The 22,736-nt window shown below is 45.2% G+C and overlaps 2 protein-coding genes across 3 annotated transcripts in view; one reads left to right on the top strand and one right to left on the bottom strand.

Moving 5' to 3' along the window:
• Window positions 1-8,863, top strand: part of LOC147333183 (uncharacterized) — a 27,756-nt gene extending 18,893 nt beyond the window's left edge. The window contains exons 30-42 of one of the 2 annotated variants that reach the window (XM_086290173.1): window positions 787-891; window positions 975-1,127; window positions 1,244-1,492; window positions 1,689-1,901; window positions 1,991-2,203; window positions 2,644-2,805; window positions 3,004-3,132; window positions 3,475-3,563; window positions 3,914-4,037; window positions 4,147-4,355; window positions 4,447-4,555; window positions 4,640-4,812; window positions 6,449-8,863. In XM_086290173.1, coding sequence (XP_086146299.1) covers window positions 787-891; window positions 975-1,127; window positions 1,244-1,492; window positions 1,689-1,901; window positions 1,991-2,203; window positions 2,644-2,805; window positions 3,004-3,132; window positions 3,475-3,563; window positions 3,914-4,037; window positions 4,147-4,355; window positions 4,447-4,555; window positions 4,640-4,812; window positions 6,449-6,683 — 2,163 coding nt within the window. In that variant the 3' untranslated portion in view covers window positions 6,684-8,863. The remainder of the gene's footprint in view (window positions 1-786; window positions 892-974; window positions 1,128-1,243; window positions 1,493-1,688; window positions 1,902-1,990; window positions 2,204-2,643; window positions 2,806-3,003; window positions 3,133-3,474; window positions 3,564-3,913; window positions 4,038-4,146; window positions 4,356-4,446; window positions 4,556-4,639; window positions 4,813-6,448) is intronic. The other variant, XM_086290172.1, reaches the window with a different exon arrangement.
• LOC147333182 (nuclear distribution protein nudE homolog 1-B-like) lies at window positions 8,798-22,736 on the bottom strand. The gene is made up of 9 exons (XM_086290174.1): window positions 22,313-22,736; window positions 21,543-21,666; window positions 19,694-19,847; window positions 16,933-17,081; window positions 14,551-14,687; window positions 14,202-14,468; window positions 13,073-13,158; window positions 12,570-12,715; window positions 8,798-12,220 (listed from the first exon to the last, which is right to left on the bottom strand). The coding sequence occupies exons 2-9, from the start codon at window positions 21,626-21,628 to the stop codon at window positions 12,172-12,174; spliced, it is 1,074 nt and encodes a 357-aa protein (XP_086146300.1). The 5' UTR covers window positions 21,629-21,666; window positions 22,313-22,736; the 3' UTR covers window positions 8,798-12,171.

The following is a 22,736-nucleotide window of genomic DNA, read 5'->3' as shown; positions in this document are numbered from 1 at the left end:
GTTTTAATTCTGAGATTTCTCCAAATTAGCTTTGAATGCCTGAGAGTACAAGTCCCCGAGTCTGTCCTCTGAAACAAGCTCGTCATCTTCCTTTAAAGGCCACTGTCCTCTGATTAGCTACCAGATTGCTTTACTTACACAAACGCAGTCAATAAATGGGAAGCTCCGCCTCCTATGAGGAGTGACTGTGGGTGTTTCTTATGACCATATAAGGAAATCAGTGACAAACTGAAATAAAAGTGCCTGAAACATAATTCAAATATTGACCTAAATCATAATAGTTCCTCTTTAAATGTGATTAAGTAACTAATTGGAAATGTTTTAGATCCTAATTACAGATAAATGAGAAACTAGTACATCTAAAATGCACAAAACAGATATTGATTTATAAACTGGTTATTAAAGCAAAGATAAAGCATTGTAAACAAACATATTTAGAAGTCAAAGAATATTTTGAGGTAAAAATAAATTATAATCTGAGTTACCACCATGTCTCTGGGTTTAAAGGATAAAGGCTCATCAGGAGCACAGTATGTGAACAGAGTCTTAAATATCCAGGCTGTGTTTGTGTTAGCTGGTTCAACAAGACCTAAACTCCAATCAGAGATAAAGAGGTTGGCAGCAGTAGCTGTAAGCTTTCTCAGTTAACTTTAAACTTTCTGCTTCTTCTACTTAAAGAGAACAAATGGATCTTCATGAAAAGTCACACTCAGATTTAAAGAGACACGTATCTGCGCTTGACTTTAGCCTTTGTGTTTACAGTTCTCGTCTCTTCTTCTCTGTTAGTTGGAGCTGGACAGCGTGACGGGTCTGCTGAACGAGGCCGAGGGAAAGAACATCAAGCTGGGTAAAGACGTCTCCAGCCTGTCCTCTCAGCTGCACGACACACAGGTGAGGAGCACCCTGACTGCTAAATGCTGTGATGCATGAAGCCAGGTTTCTAAACAGCGTCCTCCTCCCCCCAACTCTTTCAGGAGCTGCTGTCAGAGGAGACGCGTCAGAAGCTGAATCTGTCTGGGCGTCTGCGTCAGATGGAGGACGACAGGAACAGCCTCATGGAGCAGCTGGAGGAGGAGACTGAGGTCAAACGGGCCGTGGAGAGGCAGGTGTCCAGCCTCAACATGCAGGTCAGCTCTGCTCCGGGTCTCCGAAGCAATCGTTTCAAAGGCCGACTGGGATTTTTCCTAATGCTTAAGCTCATCCTCTCTCACACTGAAGTTCTCATTCTTCTGACTTTTCTCAGCTGTCCGACTACAAGAAGAAGCTGGACGAGATGTCGGGGACGGTGGAGCTGCTGGAGGAAGGGAAGAAGCGTCTGCAGCGTGAGCTGGAGGCGACCAACACAGAGTACGAGGAGAAGGCCTCCGCTTACGACAAGCTGGAGAAGAGCCGGAGCCGGCTGCAGCAGGAGCTGGAGGACGTCCTCATGGACCTGGACAGCCAGCGGCAGCTCGTCTCCAACCTGGAGAAGAAGCAGAAGAAGTTCGATCAGGTCTGGCAGCTCCACAATGACTGCTTCAGTTACCTACCCACTGATCAGTTTTTCAGATTTTCCAGTTTTGTTTCCACACGTATTAAAGACGGGAGAGTTTGTCCCAGGAACCAGATGTTCCACAAAAGCTTCTCTCAGTGCTTTTTTTTTGAGCCTGCAATGATCTGTGATCTCTAATGTCCTCCATGTCCATCAGATGCTGGCCGAGGAGCGCACTGTGTCCTGTAAGTATGCGGAGGAGCGGGATCGAGCGGAGGCAGAGGTGCGGGACAAGGAGACAAAGGTGCTGGCTCTTACCCGAGGGCTGGAAGAAAGCCACGAGGCTCTGGAGGAGGCGGAGAAGACGGTGAAGGCGCTCCGAGCCGAGATGGAAGATCTCATCAGCTCCAAGGACGACGTGGGAAAGAATGTAAAACACTGAACCTGGACACGAGCGACTCCTACTATCCGTGGTCAGTATTTCCGATGAAGGTGGATGTGTTTCTGGTTATATTTCAGGTGCATGACCTGGAGAAGGCGAAGCGCGGCCTGGAGGCCATCGTGGAGGAGATGAGGACGCAGATGGAGGAGCTGGAGGACGAGCTGCAGGTGGCCGAGGATGCCAAGCTGCGTCTGGAGGTCAACAGTCAGGCTCTGAAAGCTCAGCACGAGAGGGAGCTGCAGGCCCGCGACGAGCTGGGAGAGGAGAAGAGGAAGCAGCTCCTGAAACAGGTCGGGAAACCTCGCCACCGCTGGTTTTTACTTCATCTCATTTTGTAAACACTCGCACCTCGTCACAGTTTTAGAATTTATCATCATAATTTAGGTCCTTTAAGAGTTGAGAAGGAGAAGAAGTTTGAATTCTCTGAACTGGCTTCCTCCTTAAACTTGATGATGTTTCTCCACTTTGAGGTCTTCCTGCTTTTTGCTTTAGTGGTGCAGACTTCTCTCTCCCGAATACTGTGAGGTTTATCTGTTTCCTTATCTGGAGAAATAGACCTGGTGGGATGGAGACTGCAGGTAGTGGTTTAGAAAGATTCCGATTTGCTATCATTGATGTAACAGTAAGAACAAAACTGGCCAGTGCACTTACTGAGAACATTTCTAAGCACATGTTAGGAAAAAAGCGCAAGTTTTCAGACAGCTAATGTTTTCCTCTTGGCGTCCGTCAGGTCAGAGAGCTGGAGTCAGAGCTGGAGGAGGAGAAGAAGCAGCGAAGTCAGGCTTCAGCCGGGAAGAAGAAGCTGGAGGGGGAGCTGAAGGACGCGGAGGATCAGCTGGAGGCCAGCAGCAGGGGGCGTGACGAGGCGCTCAAACAGCTCCGCAAAATCCAGGTCAGCAAACTCTTTTATTGACTTCTTATTTCTCTGAACTCGTCGTTTCTGAAGCTGAGTTGTCCTAACAAAGTCCTAAACATAACCACGTTTGATGTATTTTCACATTTTGCCTGAGCAGGTTTGGGTAACTATAAGAGCTGAAGTATTTAGAAACCAGTTCAAAACCCCACATGAGCCTCCTTGCTCTCCTCACAGGGCCAGATGAAAGATCTCCAGAGGGAGCTGGAGGACTCCCGTGCAGCCCAGAAGGAGGTCCTTGCCTCAGCCAGAGAGTCTGAGCGCAGGTCCAAGGCCATGGAGGCCGACATCATGCATCTGAATGAGGTAAGGCCGTAGGAGCTGCCTGCTCTAAACGTTGAATTTTTAGTCTTTAGTTTGTATGAAATCACAGAGAGGTGGATCGACCCAATATGGCCACCTGAGGAGGGGCGGTCAGAAGAAATGTGGTTTAAAGGGCGTGCCTGGAGAGCTAAAGCTGATTTTATACAGCGAGTTCAATCAGTCAGACGCAGATACTCATTATCGTTATGCGATTAATCCACAGAATCAGTTTCTTCCAAGTGTTTTTTAGCACTTTTTGGAACGATAAAGGTTTCAGGCTTCACCAGCATTGCACAGGTTGTCCTCTGGAAATCGTTTCTTACACTGCTGTCTCCATCTGTCCAGGCGTTGGCAGCTGCCGAGAGAGCTCGTAAGCAGGCGGAGACGGAGAGAGACGAGCTGTCCGAGGAACTGGCCAGTAACTCATCTGGAAAGTAGGTGTCTTACATTATTGATGCATTTAAAATGAGGAGCATGAGTCTCATCAAGCTTCAACTTCACTTCCTGGAATTTTAGTCTTTACTTTGGGAGGGGAAAACCCAAGAGATCAATAAATTCACTGGAATTTGTCATCTAGGGATCATTAACATCCACTAAAGGTCGTCCCAGCTGGCTGTCACTGAGATTTTAAGGTTAAATGAAAACATTTCTGAATGTAAATGAATTAATCAGGAATCGGCAAGAACACTGATCACGTTTTCAGATTTAGTTAAATATCTGAGTCATTTATATCTCTAGTCTTCTGATGGCGAAATCTAACTCTGACTTGAATGTCCTCGCTCAGGTCACTGCTGTCCGATGAAAAACGTCGTCTGGAGACTAAGATCAGCCAGTTGGAGGAGGAGCTGGAGGAGGAGCAGGCCAACATGGAGGGCCTCAACGACCGGCTGAGGAAGAGCCAGCAGCTGGTAGGTTCATGATCGTCTCTAATCTCATTTCATTACAGCAGGCCTGACCAGTGAAGCTGATGCTCAAGTTCAGTTCCTCTAACAGCCACTGAAACTGATTTTCCTACAGGTGGATCAGCTCGGAGCAGAGCTGGCCACGGAGAGGTCTTCTGCTCAGAGCAGGGAGGGATCCAGGCAGCAGCTGGAGAGGCAGAACCGAGAGCTGAAGGCCAAGCTGCAGGAGCTGGAGGACCAGGGCCGCTCCAAACTCAAGTCCTCCATCACTGCTCTGGAGGCCAAACTCCGAGAGGCCGAGGAGCAGCTGGAGGTGGAGAGCAGGTGAGGGCGCACGGTGGGACGAGGAGTGTTGATCCCAACTCAACGTGTGTCGAGCACTGAGGAGATGACTTTGTGCCACTTTGTTGTGCAGAGAGCGGCAGGCCAACGCTAAGAATCTGCGCCAGAAAGAGAAGAAACTGAAAGATTTAACGATCCAGATGGAGGACGAGAGGAAGCAGGCGCAGCAGTACAAAGATCAGGTGACGCAAGATCAAAGGATGAATGACAGTTCAGAGTTTTGGTCATTTACAAACTGTAAATAAAACCATGTCTGCCCCCTGCAGGTGGAGAAGAGCAACGTGCGGGTGAAGCAGCTGAAGCATCAGCTGGAGGAAGCGGAGGAGGAGGCGCAGCGCGTGGTGGCAGCCCGCAGGAAGCTGCAGAGGGAGCTGGAAGAGGCGACAGAGTCCAACGACGCCCTGAACAGAGAGGTTGCTTCGCTCAGGAGCAAACTCAGGTAACGAAGGTCTCGAGCACAGAGACGTTCGATAAATACGTCACACCCACCGCGAAGCAAAACTAGAACAATGTGAGCAAAGGTCACCTCAGCGCCTCTTCTGCTCTGGAGTTTGAAACAAGACAAATGACAATTGTTTCCTCTCGTATCTGCTGTTCCACAGTGGGCGGGCATAATAAGCATTGCTGCATTTTCTTATGGTGCGATGAGTACACACCAATCAGGCGTGACATCATAAACACCTGTTTGATATTGCGTTGGTCGCCTTTTCCTGCCAGAACAGCCCTGAGGCTGTGCTGTGGTAGCTGCACCATCAACACAGTCCTGTAAGCTCTGAGGCGGGGCCTTCATGGAGCAGACGTCTTTGTCCAGCACATCCCACAAACCCTCGATTGGATTGAGATCTGGGGAATTCGATGGCCAGGTCAACACCTCAAACCATTCCTGAACCATTTCTGCAGCTTTAGCCTGCTGAGAGAGACCACAGCCCTCAGGGAGTATCGCCTCCATGAAAGGCTGTACATGGTCTGCAACGATGCTTTAGTAGGTGTAACATCCACGCGGATGGTAGGGCTCCATGTTCTGGTCTGCAGCTCTGCAAAAAGGACAAAATGTTCACCTGCTCTCTGATATATCCCGCCCACTAACAGCTGGCGCCATGAAGAGAATCAGTGTTACTCCTCTCACCTGTGTGTGGTCATAACCTTGTGCCTGATCAGTGTATGAACAGCAATCCCTCAGTTACTGTTTTGTCCTCTCTTGAATCTGAATGTCGTCACAGAGAGAGGATCTCGCTAATATGGTCACACGGCACAGAAGCCCCGCCCACCTTCTGGTTAAACCTCGTCTTTAAGATAGACAGCCAATCAGAAGAAAGGTGGAGGAGAGTTCGTAACAGACAAATTTGGACGCATTAGCTACTCTAGCAGAAAAACTACCTGTCGAGGTGTAGTCATTAAAATCTTCCTGCTTAGGTGGAGATGCCAAAAGTTACTTGACCAAATTAAATGCTGGAAACTAGTTGGTTATATTTGGTAAGTTAATAACTCTGCTTTAAAACACTGATGGAGTCACCACAGCAGGTACGCCAACTAGTTTTTTCACTGGATGCCCCAAACAGATGTGTGTCCTCCGGGTGTTAAGGTGGGGCTCTTTGGTTAATCCGGCGCTCTGACAGGCTGGAAGCGTCGGCTCCCTCTCAGTAACCAATCAGAGCTCAGCTTTAACAGGACACTTCCCTCATAAATGAGCCTCAGTGACAGTCTCCACAAATCAAAGTGTTTTGTTGTTGAATGTATCGAACGCTCTCGTGTTTGTAGCGGCTGAGTGTCGAAGACGAGCTCACTTGTGATTTTAAATTTCCTTTTGCTCCTTTCATGTCTCGCTGCTCTTGTTTCACGCTCGTCTTCAGGCGCCTCTGATCTGCAAACTCAAAGCCTTCTGGGAATGGTTCTCCTCTTCCTCAGCGGGCTTTTTTCCCCCCCCTCACTGCTCTGCCTCCAGTTTACTCCTGCTTCAGGATTTCAGGCCCTACCTCTTAATTATTTTGCTTTGCAGAAAGCCATTTCCTCTTCCTCTGCCGCCTTTCCTCTCTTTCTGACCCTCCTCTTCCTCCCGATGTGTCGGGTGTTCCCAGGCGTGGCGGCAGCGGTGCTGGTGGGGAGATGTTGTACAGCAGCTCCACTCCTCGCAGCAGTGGTGGCGGCAGCATGAGGAGTTTGGGGCTCGGAGGGAGCATCAACCGGAGGAGCAACATCAAAGAGAACTCGGTGGAGCTGCACGAGGAAGAGCCTCCCTCACCTTCCTCACCCGCCCGCACCCCACCTCTGGAGCCCCGTGCCGAGGTCTACACCTGCTCCCCCAATGAGTAGACGACCAGGAGCAGATAAAGAAGTGTTTTAGGAAACAACCAAGCGTAGAGTCACAGGAGGAGCTGGATATTTAATCAATACTATGGATTTATGTTTGAAGCAAATAGTTTTGTTTTTAAGTTATTCCAAACACACTGAGGGACAAACTGTGGACGGACCAAATTTATCCCCAACAAAACAAGAAAAAAAGTCATTTAATAGCCTGAAGCTACAATTTAATGTCCCAAATATTAGAAATATTAGCGCAAGTATTTCATACTTCATCCATACAATGCTACCAACCTGTTAGTCTGATCATTTATTTATTTTTAATTATTTCTGACACTAAAAGTCAGTAAAATGTTATTTTACGAGCAAAAACTCTCCAAATGTTCCACTTTCACTTCCTCAGTGTGAGAATTTGTTTTACCGTCACATCTGAGAGCATTTTAAAGCCTCTGTGCCTACGCTTTTACATTTTATACATAATCTGTTTCTATAGGAAATAATCTGTGAGATTTGAGACCAATTTAATTAATTTATGATTCTTTGTGGATGAATTTCCCTTCTTTTGTTGTTCCATAAATATGCACATATCTCCAATTATTTTAAAAAACATTTTATCCCTGCAAATACATGTAAAACACCACAGTAAGGTTCCTAAATTCACCCAAGAACTCTTAAAGCTGATTTTAATGAGTTTCAGATTTTGGGTCCCATTAGTCCCGCCAAAGTCTGCCGCTCTAGTTTATAGAAATATAGAAATTAATTTCATTGAATTGGTAAAATTTAATTGGCATCTCCTGTCCAAATAACCTCCCACCACATGCTGGAGTTAAAAACAAACATGAACTTCAGTTCCAGAGCTCCACAAATATCTGCAGCTTTGCATCTGAGCCTGTTCATCCCTGTCCTGACAGCAGCTCCACAGGAGAAGAATTATTAATAATTAACTGGTGGAAAACATTTAAATCTTCTCACTGTTCCAGCAGTCTACGCTCATATAGGGTTTCTAATAATGAGATGATTATGTACAAGAGTCCCTGTGAGCCCAGAGCTCCGGCTGCTCTAAACGCTGTTTATCACAGTTTGCTCATCTCGGGCACACAAGCCACACACACCTGAAGATAGGTGGACAAATGGGACATGAATCATGCAAAGCTCCTCAGGTGGAGTCTAAGAATCATAACGTGGAGACAAACATGAGCAGGATGTGTCTACAGTGCAACACTGCAGCAGTTTTTAGACCAACAAAGAAGCTTTAAGATGAATAAATTAGCTCAATAGTTCTCCTTTAAAGTGCTGTTAGGAGCATTCCTAACCAGCAGATGGCAGCATCACCCTTTATTAAAGGTCTACTCAGCCAATCAGATGCAGTGAAACTGCACAAACCCAAAAACCAAACCTAGCAGTTTTGGAATATCTTCATTTACAGTAAACTGTGTTCTAAACTGTACAACAGGTGGATAAAAGCAGTTTTTAAAACCATCCGTGTACCTGTGGGGAGGATCCTGGCTTCACAATGTCAAACTGAATAAAACGAGGTTCAGACAACAGCTGAAGAGCTGCCAGCTCCAGCCCTGCCGTCACACTTTAACAATCTGTGCTGCTTTAACACAGGAGGAATTTAGGCTGCACACTTTAGATGAACGTTTGCCGTTTCAGCTTTTGTTACGTGGAGTGTTATTAAGCTAAATAACTCTTATATAAGAAGTCGGCCTTGCTCGCCTCGGTTTGTGTCATCAGTGTGATTTTCCTGTCAAAATATTACCTGTAGATCTTTTGTTTTGTCTAAACAACCTTCTGGCTTTGCCAGGATTCAGGAGATCATATGCAACTCTTCAGCGCACAAACTGAGGCGATCCTTTCTGGACTTTCTTTGAGGGTTTCAGGAATATTTAGAGAAAATCTGTATGTATCCAACCGGGTCCACATTAATTCCTGACACACTTGGTTTTAAATCTCACAGATACGAACGCCAAGGCTCAAAGTCCCCCACACTTGGCGAAGGGTGAAGCAGGAGTCTGTGCTCTGTAAACCACAGAAATGATATCAGACTGAAACCAAACTCTTACAAATGTTTTCTGTTTCCACTTCCTGTGATAAATAAAAATGAAAAAGGACAATCCTTCTGTGCGTTTCAAGTTTTATTGCTTTTTCAGAAGCAGCGCTGAAGGTAAAAAACAACAAAGGCCAGAACAGGTCTTCAGCACTTCATGTGAGCATGCAAGCACTTCATTTTACAGAGTCACATAAGGCAAAAGAAAAACACCAGAGCCTGTTGCTTTACTCCCACCCTGAGCGGCTACTTATAACAGGTCCTGACTCAAGGCTTGAGCAACCCAACCTACACATCCTCATCCTACATTTTAGTGACCCTACAGTGAGTAGACAACACTACGACATACTTTTTTTAACATAAAACACGAGTAGCCTTCACTGAAGTAATCGAATCTCCTCAGAAACAGAAGATGTTTCAGATTTCACTCCTGGAAAGACAGAAGTAGCCCTGCAGAGGGATCTAACAAACGTCTCCACAGACTAAAAAGTGCCTAAACTACCCGTCTGCCACACAGATCTCACAAATCTCCATCATTAGAATCATCTAACATCTACACGTTAGCTATAACATCAAACTTTTGGACGGAACAAATATTTTTATAAGCATAAAAGCTCATCTGAAATATCCTGAGGGTCGCCAGAGGTACTTTTTGTAACTACCGTTTGCAATCTTTAACCAGCAGGGGGCAGTGTTTCACCAGATGTTGCGGCTGCTTTCCCAGACCTGCTGCACTGTATCCTGGTACAATTTGGGCACAAATTTATAGCAGTTATTTACATTCTGTTGGTAGCTTTGGTTCGTTTTGGAAGGTTAAAAAGTTTTGTTTCTTGTTTGTTTAAATGCAGGAATTTACAATAAGTTATAAAGTTTCACCCTGTTAGAGGCATTAATGTTACCTGTAAATTTCACGTCAAGCTGGTGATTTAAGTGAAACATTTTAAGTATAAAACTGAACTTTGGTCTGAAGGGAAGTCTCCAGAATCATTAGTAATCATCATCCAGGAACGATGAATATCCACGGCTAATCTTTCCTAATGTTTCCACCACACAGAGAAATAAAACCGGTTTTATCGGGTTCATCTTCTTCACCTGAGCGTTATGGTGCGTTCACAGAAAAAAGAATCAAAGTTTATGCAAAGAAGGAGACTAAATTTTGAGCTGGTGACATGAATGGAGGTAAAAATATTTCAGGCGATCAGCTGAGATTCTCCTGACACCCGTCGCTGTTTGAATCTCGAGGCATTACTCAAGTTAACTTGGAGAACGTGGAGAAAAGGAAGACTTCCTGCGAAACTCTGAAAATATGCTACTGAAACGTTATTCCAGCTGTGGGCTGGACTCTTCCTCGTCTCGTTGGCTGTCACGATTGAATAATTGTGGATTTTCATATGACGATTCTTCGATTCTTTAGTGTGAACGCACCAAACGAGGTGGACAATGCTTTCGCTCTGATTTTGAAAGAAATCATTCAGCTGCTTCTTCAGAAAGTTTCATCCTGCAGTCGGACTGCGAGTTAAAAACAGCAAAGTGGTGAAGAGCTGGTTTACGCTGCACTACACTGAGAACAAAGACTACCAGTTACAATCCAGGAGGGCGGAGTCAGACCAGCTCATTATGTCCATCGGTTAGTCTTCGTGAAATAATTGTAGATGACAGAATTATGAACGCCACGTGTGGACGGACAGCCACAAACTTAAACTGTGAGAAAGCCTCCTTCCTCTACAATCAGGTTATTGATGACAAACTGAGCTGAACTCCATAATTAAGACAATAACACTAATAAACCCAAACAAAACCGTTTACTGTGTTCGGCCCACCTCAATCTAGGTTTTAGCCTGACTTTGACAAACTAAAATGAAATTCATGGAGAACTGCCCGAGAACCAGAAGGCAAAGAGTGAACCACAGAACGAGGCCAAAGGGCCACATGGAGCTGCAGAGGAGCCAACTTCTCACATTCAATTAATCATTATAAACACATTTAGACACCTTTGACAGATACATCCCAAAATGGTCACCTGGTGTCGCAGGATCCTTCAAAAATTGTCACAGACAGCGCGTCACCTTTCCGTGACCGTGCTGTCTGTGACTTCCTTATAAAAGGTCAAAGGTAACAACACTATTTCTTCTGAGCTTTGCTGCCTCAGCAGTAAAATCTTCGGTCATGTTAGAGCTGGGCGATATAGACAAAAACATTAATACACATTACATCCTGAGCGGTCACGTGACCGCTCACCAACAGTCTGCGTCCACCTTTCGTTCTGCTGTTGAACATAAACGCTGCTTGTTTGAGGTTCAGTCACTGCGGGTTTAAGTGGAAGCTCTGTTTCAAAGACTTTTCACAGTTGCTCTTTGTGGTAAAACAAGAAGCTGCAACGCTCCACCAGACTCCATTCACAAAAACAGGAAGTTTACCTGCCAGAGCAGAAGCTGCTCATCATTAGTTCGTGTTACTGCACGGCGGTGGTTACTGGCAGAGTTAGTCGTTCAATAGTTTCGGTTGGTTCTAATAAACGTGGTGGCGTGGAAGTTTGGGAAACACCTCTGGGGTATTTCCTGGCTCAAGATGGGCCTTTAGTAGTTGACTTGCCACGCCGCCCTTTTAGTTTAGCTTTAGTTACTATGATAAAGGTGGTTACAGAGGTTTTGCTAGGAAAAGCCATTAATCCCAGCAGCTTGGGGCAGGGTTGTAGCACAGCGGCAGAAACCCTGCAGTCAGTTTGGATCTGAAGTGACGGGTAAATCCGGCTTCCTGCGAGGTAAAAATGTGTTTTTGTTAACGAAGTCCGATTCCCTCTCCTCAAGTTTTCTGCTACCACAGACATCAAGTTAACATGTACCGTTACATTTCAAGTCATTATTCACGCTACACGTAGAAGTAAACCATGTGGATTTTTTGAAAATATATCGACGTATTTACCAAATCGACACATTGCCCAGCCCTAAGTAACGTAGTCAAAGTCTCTGCTCAGTCTGTAAGAATGTGTAAACATATCGTCTTTCTAGGCCACCACGTGTGCTCATCATCTCCTCTCTGTGTGAACTCAGAGACACTCCTGACGGTGGAAGCTTCTTGACTGTCAGGAGGTTTAAAGGCAGTTTTACCCCCCAGTGTGTGCATAAAGGTGCCCGTCCAGTGCTCAGCCATCAGACGTCTCTCAAGCTCACTTTGTGTTTAATCTGAACAAAACTTTTAGAGGGAGAGGGGAAAACAAGAAGATCCAAACAAAAGGAGCTGAGAGGGTCCAGTAGATCAGTTCAAAGCCAAGTGCGAGTGCTGAAAAGAGTCCTGTTAACGAACAAACAAAAACATCCCGACGTGTCTGGAGTAACGTGTCCTCAGAGCTTCGGTAGTCTGTGTCCTGAAGAGGCGACAAGGGCGATACCTGTGTCACGTTCGGGAGACCCGGGGTGGACGGAGACGACGGGCCCAGCAGCACTTTTACTTTCACAGCAGCAGCTTGGATCCAGCTCCTAAATCCAACCTCTTAACGAGCCTGGAAACAACAAGTAAACAGTCACAACCTCCGAACGTCTTTCAGTGCCATCTCTGATCAGACAACAGAGTGAGTATTTCCACTTCACAGGACGGACTTTAATAAAGATCAGTAAATCTGCAGAACAACCCGGGGCTGCAGCATCGTACGTTACAGCAAGAAAATCAGTCGTTCATCTCACTAATGCGCTCGATGCTGACCGGCGAGGAAAGCAACAGTGGAAAGTTTAGATGACCAAACACATGCATCCAAATTTTTAGGCCTCTCTCAGTAATATGAAGGTTCCCCTGATAAGCAGGAGACTTACAGTGAGTCTTACGCTGCCTTTCATGGCTGCACAGAAGCTCACCCCTTGTTGTAGAGGCCGTTGGTTGGATGGCTCTCTGAGGAGCTGCTCTGACCCGCTGCTGCCCCCTGTCCACCAGCGTGGGCTCTGCGATTCACCGCCTGCTCTTGGACATATTCCCGACACGATGCCAGCCTGGACTCCAGACTCTGAACGGAGAAGAAAAAACGAAAGGTTCAAATCTCTGATTTAATGAGTGTCACAAACCACCGGCCATAACGGACCACATGTTCCTGTCATGTGACACCAAGTACCTTTTGTATAATTTTTAAGGCTTTTCTTGCTTTGCTCCCATCTTACTATTGTTTATCTAAAAATATGCCAAGTTACTGTCTTCACTCTGTACCGGTGATTTAAAAACAGAAAGAAAGAAAAATCACTGGCTGTGTTATTCTTCCCAAAAGTCAAAGATAAGTCTGTGTAATGTTTAATGGACTCTGAGAAACTGCCTGCAGCATCACATGACGGTAAGTCAGATGATGAAAAACACGAGCCGAGCTTCTTACCCCGACTTTCCTCAGCAGCTCTCCGACAATGTTCAAAGCAGAGATCCTCGCCGACGTGGTGAGCGGGGTCCCAGACAGGCTTTCACCTGAGAAACAGACACGCAGCTCACAGTGATAACGAAAACAGACGAGCAGGATGACCGATTTACACTCGATAAAGCAGTTAGTTAAAGAAAACATTCACAAATAATCAGATTCATGAATATGATCATCATCTGTAGCCAATTCAAACTTATCAACAATCATCACACTCTTATTGTGAAAGTTCACTGTTGGCGAGTCCGCTCCGTCCTTTCCTGCCTCGTGTTTCTCTGGTGGAAGGGTCGCCCGTCGACAGAGTTGGACTCCACCGGTGATGTCAGGCTAACCAGAACCTGCAGCAGGATGAGACCCGACTCACGGACCCACACGGACCTAAACTGAAGCTGCAGAACTGAGACTACTGCTGCAAAACCCACTCCACAGGATCAGGGTAACCCATGCAGGACAGCTGACACATACAAATAAAGTAAAATAAAAGCTGAACACTGAGCTCGACCCGTTTCTCCTTCAGGATCCACAGAAAATAAACACCAAAGGGGATTTTCTATATTAAAAGTGCTGCTGCAGCCTTTCCACTGGCGGTTTTTGTTCAGAAAAGACAAACAAAAAACATCATATTTTTTCTTTCTTCCTGGATACTGTTGCCAACTACAAAATGAGCCCCCAGTATTTTCGGTGTAGTTTCCACCACGGGGCAGCTCAGCAACCAATCAGGATCGGCGCTGATCCTTTCCCAGCAGCAGTAAACACGGGCAGTTTGGTTGGATTTCAGCCGAGCAGTTTGAGCGCTTATCGCGGGCAAATCCATAATTAGCAGCAAGAAAAGAACAGCATTGTTTTTTATGATGCCAGAAGCTTTTATAGTTGTTTTAGTGTCACTAAAGAGAGTTTATCTGTAGGGATCTGAAACTTTTTGGAGCTTTTTCTTGAATCAGGCATAAAGCATGTTCTTGGAATCGCTGTGGCTCAGATACGACTGATTATAGAAGAGCTCAGGTTGTGTTTCAAGCACATTTTGAGAAAGTCACACTTCATAAACAGAGCTGGATGGTAAAAAGGTTAACACCACCACAGAACATAGACTGACCTCTGCTGACGGGGGGCTGCGGGGTGCTGAAGGGCTCTGCGGAGGCGGGGGGTCTGGGCGGCGTGGCGGCGGAGGGAAGGGGCTGGTTAGAGGACGAAGACGCGGGTTTGTCTTCTGTTCTTTTGTCTAACGGGGTGAGAGGAGGGGTGGGCAGCCCAGCCGAGGACGACGACGCTGATGAAGAAGGCTCTTTGGCTGCACTGCTGAAGGACGGTTTCCTCTCCTGTACCTGCTGTTTTTGCTGCACGGCGAGCTCCTGCCTCAGGTCTGTGCAGACACACAAAGAAGTGATGAAGACGAGCAAAAGCAAACACGAACGAAACTGCCGAAGAAAAAGATCTCGCTGCACCTCTGGCTTCGTCCTTCAGTCTCTGGACGGACTCTAACAGGTTCTCCTTCTCGTCCAGCTCGCTCTCGAGGAAGGCGTTCCTCTCTATGACCTGATTCATCCTCTGCTCGAAGTCCTCCAGTGACATGATCGTCGCCCTGAAAGGCACCGAACCAGAAACGTCACAAAACAGACCGTTTACAGGGTCACTGCATTAAAATCAGCGAGTCTGTCCTGTAAGAAGAGAGACCAGGAAAGAGGACAGCAAAGCAGACATGGAGATGAGCAGACACCAGAGCCGCTGCAGTTTTGCTGTTGAAACTATGAAAGGTGTTTTTCATGTTTCTCCTGAACTTCTGGAGTTATGAAGGATCAAAACTGAAAAACTGAATAAAATCTGAATCCACCTGTTACTCAGAAAAGATTCATTTATGAAGGTAAAATTGTACTAAAAGTGTCTTTAAGTCAAAAAAATGTCCGGATGTCTGACCGGCCTGGATGTGACAACCAAGGCTTTTTGCCTCCCTATCTGGAACCAGTACCACCGTACTGGCGTTCCCTACCACTGTCACTGGATTTGCGGAAGCGACGCAGGAGACGGGGTCACCGTGGAGGTCGTCTTGTCAAGCTGAAATCCTGGATTTCTCATTTTCCCTATGAGCTCCGCTCCATCCGTGACTTTTGGTTGCATTGCGTGCCGTGGACTCCTGGTTGGTTCCCGTTGCATCTCTCGAAAATGGTCCTGCAACTCTCTGTCCTCTACGACATTTGTGCTGGCGTGGAGTTGGCAAAAAAACAAACAAAAAAAACAAAACAACCTTCGACCGGTGGATCTGCTTGCTAATGCCTCGGAAGTTTTGGGCCCAGTTCCTCTCAGGCTGGGTCTAATAAATACCAGGTCGGTGGCAAACAAGACCTTCATACTGAAGGAATTCTTTGGCTGTGTCCCAATTCAGGGTCTGCAGCCTTAAAGTACGCATTTCAAGGCCGATTACGTCACAGCGGCGCGCCGAAGGCTGTCCCAATTCAAAGGCTGCTCGAAATGCGGCCCTGAAATGCGTCCTTCATTTCCCTGAATTTTAAGGCTGTGGCGGTGTAGACTTCGTGGCCCAACATATCCCAGAATGCATAGCGCGGCGGTGGGTGTGGACAAAATTGCCGAAAAAAAAAAAACTGCGGATGAGGGGCTCCCGAAGAGTAAACTTTAAGTACTGAATATTACGTCACTTATGTGCAAATGTTTAATAACGAAGAACATTAAACATTACTGTTGGCCACATGTCGGCAAAGTCATGTGACATTAGTGACGTTTGTACTAACTTGGTTTTAAAGCCTTTACTTTAAAATATACGGCGTTCAATAGCTGAGCTTAATCCTACAGAGAATGATCAAAGCTCATGTAGCAACAAACAAATGAACAAAAGATTTTCTCCTTCATCTCTGTCAAACACAGCTGTATGACACGTTTCCAGCTGTTAGTATCATGGTTGCTAGGCAACCTGGGCATCGCAACGGAGGCTAGACCGTCCCATTTCACAAGCCTCGCACTTCCGGCATTAGCGGTCTTTGAGTACGCGGCCCTTGAGGATCGTTGAGGCTGCGTACTTTAACGCTGCAGACCCTGAATTGGGAGACAGCCCTTGTATCTCGTGTTCTGGATTTGCTCTTCCTGACTGAAACCTGGATTTCTCCCGCTGAGTTAAGCACCTTCATTGAGCTAGTGCCGGCTGAACCTTTTTTAATGTTCTGAGAGCTTCTGGTCGTGGAGGAGGGCTTGCTGCTGTTTTTAAGGCTCATTTCATTTTTACCAGCTGGTTAGTGCATGTTTAAAAAAAAAAAAAAAAAAAAAAAAAAAAAAAGGATTTATTTTACTAATTCATTTATGAATGTTTGGAGTTTTTCCTTATTACATTTACCGGTGTATGTATGTATGTATATATATATATATTTTTTTTTTTTTATTCTCCCCCAATTATTTCAATTATTTTCACTGTTTCTTCTTCTAATTTATTTAATAGGTTATAAAAACATACATTGTTCATATTTTATCAATGTTTTATTTCTGTATATTTAATATTTTGTTTTTGAAAAATATCTTAAGGCTCATTTTTATATTTTAACTGGACAATATCAAAGAACTGATTGGGCGCTGTGATTTAAGGTGGTACCACAATCATCTGATTTAAGAGCATGCATGTTCAAAATGTCATTTATTTAATAAATCAGTAAACCTGGAGCCCTGCAGCTTTTTGTTGTCGTTTCTCTACATTTGTCTTCTGCTGGTTTCGAGCCCGTTTTGGTGGACAGATGTACAATTTTCCAGTTTCTTTTACCTCCACTTAACTTAAATTTCTTCATTTATTTCTGGAAATTCAATAAAACCATGCTCATGCTCCTCCTGACCTCTTGGCCCTCTCCAGGTCGTCGTTGGCCTGCTCCAGCTCTCTGATGTATTTGTGAAGCTGGTCTCGGACGGCAGTGGTTTCAGCCAGGTCTCCCTCCAGGCTGGAGATCTGCCGACAGGCCTCAGAGTGCTGCGTCTCATACTTATCCTGGCAGGAGGGACGAAAATACAAGAAAAATACAGTCAGAGAGAGAATGAGAAGCAAAATAAAGACAGACCTCGGCGGCTGGAGTGGAGCAGATCTTCAGGAACTCGGCTTAAACCTCAACAAATATTCAAGAGGATTGATTTCAGCTTTAAAGGCAGAAATAAATGAATAAACTTTTAGTAAAAACAAACCGTTTCAAGAATCAAATTCACCAGAGAACCTTTCAAATGCCTCACAAATGAAGAAACCACGACTGAAGGCATAATATTCAACCTTTATAAACAAATGTCAGACTTGAAGAGCTTTTTTCGCTCGTTTTCAATCCAGCCTTTAGACCCGAGCTCTGTCAGAACCTTTTGTTTGTCAAGCTGCTTCACACCGACCTACGAATCATTCAAGCATAAAAGGCTCCAAAGCTAAAGCGACGAGTCAGTCAGACAATTTAGCAAAGAACCAAATTTCATTTGTATCTTCGGGCACTTGGTTGCACCCAGTCTGTCACAAAAACACTTCACATGTTCACATTTCTTTAGTCGAATCTTTTATGCCAGGTTGAAAGTTTGGGCTCAAATGTTTGATTCAGCAAAGTGTCGCCATGTTTCAGTTCTTCAAAGTCTGGTCCTTCGCTTACTTTACTGCAGTTATTTTGGCCTTGTCAGAAAATAAATAAATAAATTCTCATCCAGCACAGCAAAAATCCTTCCAAGATGAAGCCTTTTCTGTGCCGCGAGACCATCTGAACTCTGTCTCTTATTTCGTACACCTGGAAGGTTTTTTGTGGCAGGGTTCGCCTCCAGGACGTCAACATTTTCTCATATTTCTTGTGAACGACAGAGCAGCCAGTGTTCAGCATTTATTTCAAAACCTTAGTCATGAATCGTGCTGCATATTTAGATATTAATATAAAAAACAACATCTAAAAGTAAATTATTCTGCATTTCTCTCTCCAACGTTTTGGTGACACCACCGTCCCCATCGATGCTGCTCACACAGGCAGCAACGCCGGAGCCGTCTGCACAGACGCTCCACAGAAGTCTGGGTCCAGCGTCAGGCTGCTGCGTTCTGTATGACGAGGAGAAAACGGCACCGTCATCATTACAAGCAAGCGTCAGGGTTGATGTTGGCTCTGAGCAGTGAGCGCAACAGCAGATACAGCTGTTAACCGTCTTATCACTGCAGCGTGTGGGGACAGTTCACCATCAAACACAATGGCATGATGTCATTTTCACTGTGCCTGGCACCGGGGGCGCGGCGCCCACCATGAACAAACTCTGCGCCATTGTCCCCTTTTTGCTTTTTAACCGAGCTCCTCAAAATGCCGGCGCACACCCGGCTCTGTGCACAGCAGCGGGACAAACTAATGAGATTTGTACCAAGGATCTTCTGGAGGTACTGCCATCCCCTCCAGACACAGATGGAGCGCAGGAGGCGTCAGCTGCCTCTCTCTGGCCTGAATCGATCCTCTGTGAGAGCGAAGAGCGCGCTGCTTACGCTGAGCAGCGGCTCCTCTTCACTGCAGGCAAACCAGAGCCAGAAAACCCGACTCGCAATCAGCTGAGCGATATGAAAATCCTCATCAAAGCCGCTTCAACGGTCAGTCGGCTGAATGCAAATTCAAAGACGGCTGAACACTTTAGTTCAAGTTTAGATACGGACTTGCGTCACAGAAGCTCCTTTCAGAGTTTCTGCAGGATCTTAAAAGACAACATTTATGCTTTTTAAACATCAAACACTGAAAAATTAGCCATATATCCGAGCCTAATACAGGTTCGGTCACCAGTGCAATAACCCTTTCAACATTTACTTTGTGTGAATAAAGTAAACAGAAAACTGAGGAAAGACTGAATTGAACAGAACTGTCTTTTTCTTTATAAATGATGAAACTGACTCCTATAGCATGGCAGCTCAGAGTAAAGCTACTGCTATTCCACATCAAGATGAGCCAGGTGAGGTGGTGCAGGTATTTGATTAGGTGGAGATTCTCTTCATTTTGCTTCGTCAAAGATTCTCATATTTGAAATCTGCCCATTATTTTCTGTGTTTGAAGCGCTGCATTTCCTCAGCACATTAACATATTCACTTTGACTAAAAAATGATGTGCATGTCTGGAAAATAAGCAAATGATCCTGCAGCAACTACGTCACTATTTGTGGAGGAATTTTGAATCGAAAGGACTCTGAAAGCTAGTTGTTAATGTGAATCTCGGTGTACACGGCTCCAGATTTGCACTTTTTGCTGATGTTCCATCTCGTTCAGCTGCACGCTGGTAGCAGACTGACTGTCTTGTTGCTACAGTTACGCACCAAAGTCACTTTGAAGATCGTAAATGTCTGCAGCTGGTCGCAGACCTGCTTCCTGTGCTGAAGTTCATTGCACACAGTTGCAATAATTTTGGTCATGCTGTGGTCTCCCACCACCGTTTCCCCCACTGTGACTGTAGCTTCAGAGAATCAAAGGGAGTATCTTGAAAATCAGGGCTCTGTTGGAGGTCTTCTCTGCTGCTGAATGCTGGAAAGTTTCATTTCTTCATTGGTGGAGTGTCAGTTTTCAGTCTTGAGTTAGCTTGGAGAGCTGAGATGCAGAATACTGAGAACTCCTTGCGTCTCCCGTACCTTATAGTTTTCCAGTTCCATGCGCAGCCGGTTGTTGGCAGTCAGAAGCTCGCGGTTTCGCGTCTCATACTGCTTCAGCTCCGTCTCCAGCTCCACCTCGTAGTCCCGACTCATCTGCTGGAACTCCTGCAATTCCTCCTGAGCTTCCTCTGCACTGAAAACACAGAACATGCCCCGCATGTTTGTTACCGTTGGATATTTTCACTGCAAATCAATCCCAACTCATAAATGAATACAGCTCGGGTTGTGAGTTTGGTTCTTCCAGTGAAAACAATCAGACCAAGACGATGTTTAAGACAAAGATCTGGATCAATTTAAACCAGATGCAGCTGGACCCAACTTGACCAACATAACCACAGTCAGCATTATGGGAAGCTGTTTAACTGGGGGAGGGGGTACAAGCATGTTGGGATGCTGTGTAAAATAAAAATAAAAAGAAGGCGGCCTTCATTTGCAGACCTCCCTAATTACAAATAAATGTTTAGTCTTTGACAAATCTATTTTCACTTTTCATTTGATTACAGCAACATGTGTCATGTATCAGTAAACTGCAAGAAGACCTGCATCAGCGATGGTCTGGCGGAGCATCAGTGCATGTTAGATTGGTAATATGAACATCTGTGAAGGCCCCACTAATGCTGAACGACATATGCCCCGAACCCTAACTCAGGCTGCAGAGAAACATACAACCTGTTATTATTTGCGTGTTGCTCAGACTCCAACACACAGTTCCAGATTAAACCATCCCGCCTGCAGTCTGAAAGCTCGTACTAGCAGGCAGCTTTAGGACCCAGGGACGCAGTATTACACATGCGGTTCACCACCATGGTAACTTACGCTCCAGACCTAACCTGCTCAGAAGCGAGAACACAAATCAACAGGTATTAAATCACTTTCTACTGGCCAATCAGCTCTCTGGAAATGTGCATCAGCATTGCTTGAAGACAAACAAGGCCTCAGCACCCAGATAGTAAGAGCGTCTGAAGTTTATAAGAGCACCAGTAACAAACAAAGATCCACTGAAGCAACGTCACTGCTGCTTTTCGTTCCGTTATGTACGATTTAAAAACCATTTTATTGTTCTATGAGCCTAAACATGTAAACTTCAAACGGCGTTCTTACTTATTGATAACCCAAATTTGAATTTTGCTTTTGTGTTCTTTGCTTTCAGAGCGTTAAAAACTCCTAACGATGGAGCAGAAATGATACAAAATAAAAATACAGTGAGATTAACAGAAGACTTAACTTATACAGTCATGCTTTTAGTCAGCTTTCCTTCTGGGCTTCAAATAAACTTTATGAACATAGCAACAGTTTTCCAGCCCGACTGAATAAACCTCGTAAAGCCAACTCTCATTCACACGTGTCCACATGCCCTAAAAATCAGCTGCTGCCAGCAGACCTCTCAGTGTTTCTGCTTGGTCAGATGCTGCAAACCCTGCCTCGGCTACGCTGTTAGACCCCAGGTTGATTTATTTGTGGATGTTCGAGTGAAGCCAGATAAGGAAAAAATATCCGGGGTATGTTAAACGTGCTTTAGCGGCCCCTGACCGATCACCTGTCGAAAACATTTGGCACATTATGAAACAAAAACCTACGACAGCTGGGAGTGCTGAAATCCAATATCCACTGAGAACGGAGAAACATTTGGTTTTCTAAACACTCTGAGCGCTGATAAAAGAAGAACGTGATGCAACACAGTGATAAACATGTCTCACTCCCAACTATTTTTAAACACGCCACCAGCGGTGAATTTAACGTGAGATTAAGATACACATCCACTTCATTCTATATACAGCTTAGGGTTTATAAATTAATAAAATTATAAGAAGATCACCAGGGGCCATACCTCTGTTGGTGCTTGGCAGCCTGTTCCTTCCAGTACTCCAGCTCTTCCTCCAGGGACCCAAACACTGGAGGCTCCCGGTCCCCCATCTCTAGGGCAGGCTCTTCTCTCACACACCAACACTAGTCTGTGGGCAATTTCAATAAAGAGCTGAACTACTGTTTGAAAGCGGCCAGTTTATCTTCATTGTTACACAGGCTTGTGAAAAAACAGGACCTGAAGTAGGAAATAAATTGAGATGATTCTTGTGAGTTTTCGCAATAATCCGGCACGAAAAGAAGCAGAATTTATACAAAATAAATCTGAACTTTCAGAGTTCGCTCGTCGCAGCTATCCGTGGTGTAAGGGCGTGCTTGGAGAACATCGTTCAGTTTTAAGTGCAGTTTATCGAACACCTGAGTGTATGCCGAATTAAGGAGCATACCGTGTTGCGTCCAAGAACGTAATAATATTTCCAACTTCCACAAATAGTGTAAGCAATTGAACTAATGTAAACGATTTTAAATGAAAAACTTACATGGAGTCTGGTCACACTGTGAGCGAGACCAAAAAAGGGAACTTAATGAGCTGTAAGACTTGCATCAAAACCTAGAACTTAGTTTATCTTTTTTTTCATACTAGTAACACATTCCTTTAGAGTCGTATTGGTTTTTAACTCGTATACAACAAAGTTAGATGACTGCAAACAAGCCACCGCTAGCCACCTAGTTGGGCTAACGGAGTTTAACCATTTAAATCCCCGCTGAGACTAACATATGACTTCAGCTACTTACGCTCAACAGTTGTCTCCGTTCGACGACAAATTAACCAGATTGAACACTTCTCTAAATCTTCTCCATGTCTTCTTTAACTTGTGGCGCTTTGACGATGAAATTTCAAGCAGAATCGTTCAAACAAACCAATTTAACGGACTCGCCTTAAGTTGGAGAACCGCAAAGTTGCTGCTCTTTGGGAAGACGTCGAACAATACACTTTGCCATTCATATTGTCCAGACCAATCCACCAATCAGAGGTTACAAGGGAGCCTCGTTGCCTCTCGCTATTGGTGAACTGTCTGTCAATCAAGGACTGGCAGGCGGGGTTTATAATTATTGTCCAATCACAGTAATGATATCAATGAAGAATGGGGGAATCTACCAAAAGGGATCTTAACAGTCCCAAGAGTCTAGACGTTTTTGATGGATTACCAGAGGATGC

The sequence above is a fragment of the Aulonocara sp. 'chitande type north' Nkhata Bay genome, linkage group LG4 (assembly GCF_057382095.1).
Source record: "Aulonocara sp. 'chitande type north' Nkhata Bay isolate Kocher_YH1m ecotype deep benthic linkage group LG4, A_spYH_male_GT1.1, whole genome shotgun sequence".
Lineage (NCBI taxonomy): Eukaryota > Metazoa > Chordata > Actinopteri > Cichliformes > Cichlidae > Aulonocara > Aulonocara sp. 'chitande type north' Nkhata Bay.
Note: the sequence above shows the minus strand (reverse complement) of the source record. Positions and strands in the feature narration are given on the sequence as shown.